The sequence below is a fragment of the Dendroctonus ponderosae genome, unplaced genomic scaffold (assembly GCF_020466585.1).
Source record: "Dendroctonus ponderosae isolate FM_Combo_2020 unplaced genomic scaffold, Dpon_F_20191213v2 Dpon_F_20191213_2, whole genome shotgun sequence".
Taxonomy (NCBI): Eukaryota; Metazoa; Arthropoda; class Insecta; order Coleoptera; family Curculionidae; genus Dendroctonus; species Dendroctonus ponderosae.
In genome coordinates this window covers 18,398,578-18,402,025 of record NW_026018165.1, presented here as the reverse complement: position 1 = coordinate 18,402,025, position 3,448 = coordinate 18,398,578, and the positions used below count along the sequence as shown (strand labels likewise).

General features: G+C 46.8%; 2 protein-coding genes and 1 long non-coding RNA gene across 3 annotated transcripts; 1 reads left to right on the top strand and 2 right to left on the bottom strand.

Annotated features, from left to right (window-relative positions):
- LOC109545304 (endoglucanase) lies at window positions 1–936 on the bottom strand. Its single transcript, XM_019915906.2, has 4 exons — window positions 844–936; window positions 497–793; window positions 205–440; window positions 1–150 (listed from the first exon to the last, which is right to left on the bottom strand). Exons 1-4 carry the CDS (start codon window positions 881–883, stop codon window positions 1–3), a joined length of 723 nt encoding a protein of 240 aa, XP_019771465.2. The 5' UTR covers window positions 884–936.
- LOC109545308 lies at window positions 927–2,003 on the top strand. Its single transcript, XR_002172655.2, has 2 exons — window positions 927–1,240; window positions 1,523–2,003. It is a non-coding gene; the product is annotated as an uncharacterized LOC109545308 (long non-coding RNA).
- Window positions 1,684–2,715, bottom strand: LOC109545305 (endoglucanase). The gene is made up of 4 exons (XM_019915907.2): window positions 2,563–2,715; window positions 2,209–2,508; window positions 1,925–2,160; window positions 1,684–1,875 (listed from the first exon to the last, which is right to left on the bottom strand). The coding sequence occupies exons 1-4, from the start codon at window positions 2,600–2,602 to the stop codon at window positions 1,732–1,734; spliced, it is 720 nt and encodes a 239-aa protein (XP_019771466.1). The 5' UTR covers window positions 2,603–2,715; the 3' UTR covers window positions 1,684–1,731.
- Window positions 2,716–3,448: the final 733 nt, after the last annotated feature.

Sequence of the window (3,448 nt, the reverse complement as noted above, 5' to 3'; positions counted from 1 at the left end):
TCAGTTTGCTACCACACAGCCACTAATGCTGGTCAGTTCCGAAGGACACTCAATTTCCAAAAACTCCACATCCGGATTGTCGACGCCCTCAAACCATCCGAACCGCCATTGACAGCCCGACTGAAGACTGGCTGGCAACTCCGAACATTCCTGCAAAACAGCCGGGTAAAGTTGCTGGCAACGCGCCGGAAGCTGGAAATTTACCTCCACTGAGCTGATGCCGCTGATTGGGTCTCCCCAGCCTCCCACGGGCGAGTCCCACTCGTTGGTGCAACCAGTGGCGTACAGCCCAGCCCCTCCCCCAGGCATGGCAACGTCGAAGTGGTTCTGCCCCAAGGGGCTGCCAGTGTTGGTGATCTGAACCAGCATGGATTTGCCTGCTAATTGTCCCTGCAGCTTCAGGAGCAAACAGTGACAACACTTGTTGTATTCGGAACCACCTGGAATTTTTGCATGTAGGGAACATTTGGAAGGGAAACTCTGTGGGGAAAAGTACCTCCGAAGGACGCAGCAACCCATCCGAAACTGAGCGTTTCGTTGTAGACCCATGGCTGCTGATCGCTGCACATGTAGGCAACATCTCCAGTATCGGTGCAGCCAGATTGGGTTTCAATATCGATGGTTGTTTGGCCATCAGCAGCGCAGGAGCGCACCGGGGACGTGGCGCCTGATTCGGACAAATTTTCCTGCCAAGAGCAGCCAGCCTTGCAACAGTCCCAGTAGCGGGTTGTTATGCCGGACCCGCTCACTCCATCGGGGATGGGGATTACATCTGTGCTGGCCTGGGCAAACACTGCAATCCAGCCAATTGGAAAGGCCCTTGGAAAGAAGTGATCCACTCACCAGCCAGTTGCGCCAAAAGAATCACTGCAAGACCTCTCATCGTTAACTCTGTGAGGACACAAACAGAATTGTGCACAACAATGTGATGATATATGTATGAGAGCTAAGCAGGCCAGTGATAAGAGCTGGAGTGGTTTGTTTTGAAAACATCCAGTTGGAAACAGACGTGCTTCAGATCCATGTATGATACCGTGAAAGGAGGCGATTTGTTTGCAAAAAGAGTCTGTTTTGAGCGGTAGGAAAACAGATTTGTTCAGGGTTGCCTTGGTTGCGGGCCAAAGATTAGTTAAAAATGGTTCAATTTTTTACAATTAGGTTCAAGTGTCTAGATAATCACGCTCAAGTGGCAGGCAATCATCCAAAAATAGCTTTCTGGAAAGTTTTGGAGAAACAGCAGGTATTTTTAGATTGGGTCTGGGACAAATGTAGGTATGGGATACCAAGCAGGTTTCAGTTGGGACACAAACTACAAAAAAATCATTGTTGAACTAATCTTCTTCAATTTTTCCCGTCAGTTTCTTAACCATTATTATAAATGAGGGGTCTTTCCCAGCTATTGGTCCCTGGACAATTTAGTTAAAATATCTAAATGCGTTTTTTAAATTAAATTTCAACACCCTGTACATCGGGGTATTTTTCGTACGTAGAACACGTGGTTATGTTAATGCTGCTTCCGCAGGAAACACCTTGTGTGCATCTCTACCCATCAGATCAACTGGGAATAATGAAGGATGATAGTTCTCCACGCCTTAACTGCCCTTTTAACCTAACTGGACAATCAATCGAAAAGAGGTCAGAGACCAAACAGGAAGGGAAGCACAAGAACTGAAAACTCCCAAGCCAATCACCAAAATCATTTATTTGGAAACTCCTGTTTCACATGCCCAATTAAGCCACACAGCCACTAATACTAGTCAGCTCTGTGGGACATTCCACTTCAGTGAAGACCACGTCAGGATTATTGACTCCCTCAAACCAGCCGAACCTCCACTGGCAGCCAGGCTGCAAGCTGGAGGGCAACTCGCTGCACTCCTAAAGAAAACCCTTAGTTTCCCCCGTTGCAAACTCCTTGGAGAGTTACCTCTAAAGAGCTGACGCCACTGATCGGGTCTCCCCAGCCCCCAACAGGAGCGTCCCATTCTCTGGTGCATCCAGTGGAGTACAGTCCAGCGCCTCCTCCAGGCATGGCGACGTCGAAATGGTTCTGTCCCAGATCGCTTCCAGTGTTGGTGATTTGGACTATCATCGATTTTCCAGCCAATTCGCCTTGCAGGTCGAGGAGCAAACAGTGGCAACAGTTGTCGTATTCGGAGCCACCTTAAGCATTGATCAGCATTGGTGTGCTTTGGAACCACCGGTACCTACCTGCAAAAGAAGCAGCCACCCATCCAAAGCTGAGGGTTTGGTTGTAGACCCAGGGCTGTTGATCGCTACACATGTAGGCGACTTCTCCAGTGTCGTCCCCACATCCAGACTGGGTTTCGATATCCACAGTGGTGGAGCCGTCGGCAGAACAAGAACGCACTGGATTAGTCGCTCCAGACGATCCCAAGTTTTCCCTCCAGGAGCATCCAGGCTTGCAACAGTCCCAGTAGCGGGTGGTCACTCCAGAACCACTCAGGCCATTTGGAACGGGGACTACGTTGGGATCAGCTTTGGCCAGCACTGAAATGTAGGGAAGATTTAGGGGGAATTCTGGATGGACTCAGGAAAACTCACCAGCCAAATAGGCGAGGAAAATAACAGCAAGAGATCTCATTGCGACTGATAGGGAGCGCGAATAAGAGTGACCAAGTGGAGGCTCATTAGGCTTACCTAAGTGGAGCCTGATAAGGCACAAGTGGTTTGTTGTTGAAATGTTTAGTTAAAAAGGGAGTCACTGCGTCACGTTGATTATGATTGTTCTACTTAAAAGTAACCTCTTAAGAAGTATTAAAACAAAGTTTTCTCAAACGATTTAGTAGTTAGTGATAAGTAAATCCTTGTTCCTGTCCAAGACTTGTAGGTAGGAGATTTTTCCTTCTACAGCTTCACTTTGTTTCATACCCAGTGTCGTATGGAGTGGTTGAAAAATGTTTTCTTTATCAAAACAGTTAAGACTTTGACGCCATTCCTTCCAACTGTTAAGGCGAATTCCTCCRGGCAAGCTACTCGTGCTTGCAAAACCTCTTGGAAGACATACTTTCCCCGACGACCCAAAAACCCACTAGTTTTTGTGCTTCAAAATGTCTTAARTGTTGTATCATTTTCGTGCAGAAGTTTCGGATCCGAAATAATAGACATTTTTGGCACATTTTCAGSGTTTCWTSAGCGTTCGCGATCTTCAGCMGACGATTCCTTCCGTATTATTGACCCAAACGCTTAATAAATGCATATTTTGAGATTGAGCTCAAAAMGACTCCTGGTTTTGTGGCGAAAGAGTGGGTTTTGATGCGATTGAGCTCAAGAAACGCTCATGTAAAATTTTCATTTTTGGTCGAAATTTTTCCAAGAGTTGGGGTCGATTTTTTGAAAAAATAAAAATTTTCTCAAAATGTCTTAAATTTTGCATCATTTTCAGCTCACGCACGCGAGGAATGCATTGGACTCATTGCAAAACATGCTA

Bases quoted from the DNA above. Each gene is read 5' to 3' on its own strand.
- LOC109545305 (XM_019915907.2), bottom strand. From the start codon at position 2,602: ATGAGATCTCTTGCTGTTATTTTCCTCGCCTATTTGGCTG. The intron at 2,509-2,562 runs GTGAGTTTTCCT...CCTACATTTCAG, and splicing joins TTTCCTCGCCTATTTGGCTG to TGCTGGCCAAAGCTGATCCC. The intron at 1,876-1,924 runs GTAACTCTCCAA...GGTTTTCTTTAG, and splicing joins GTGGCGTCAGCTCTTTAGAG to GAGTGCAGCGAGTTGCCCTC.
- LOC109545304 (XM_019915906.2), bottom strand. From the start codon at position 883: ATGAGAGGTCTTGCAGTGATTCTTTTGGCGCAACTGGCTG. The intron at 794-843 runs GTGAGTGGATCA...GCTGGATTGCAG, and splicing joins TCTTTTGGCGCAACTGGCTG to TGTTTGCCCAGGCCAGCACA. The intron at 151-204 runs GTAAATTTCCAG...GCTGTTTTGCAG, and splicing joins GCGGCATCAGCTCAGTGGAG to GAATGTTCGGAGTTGCCAGC.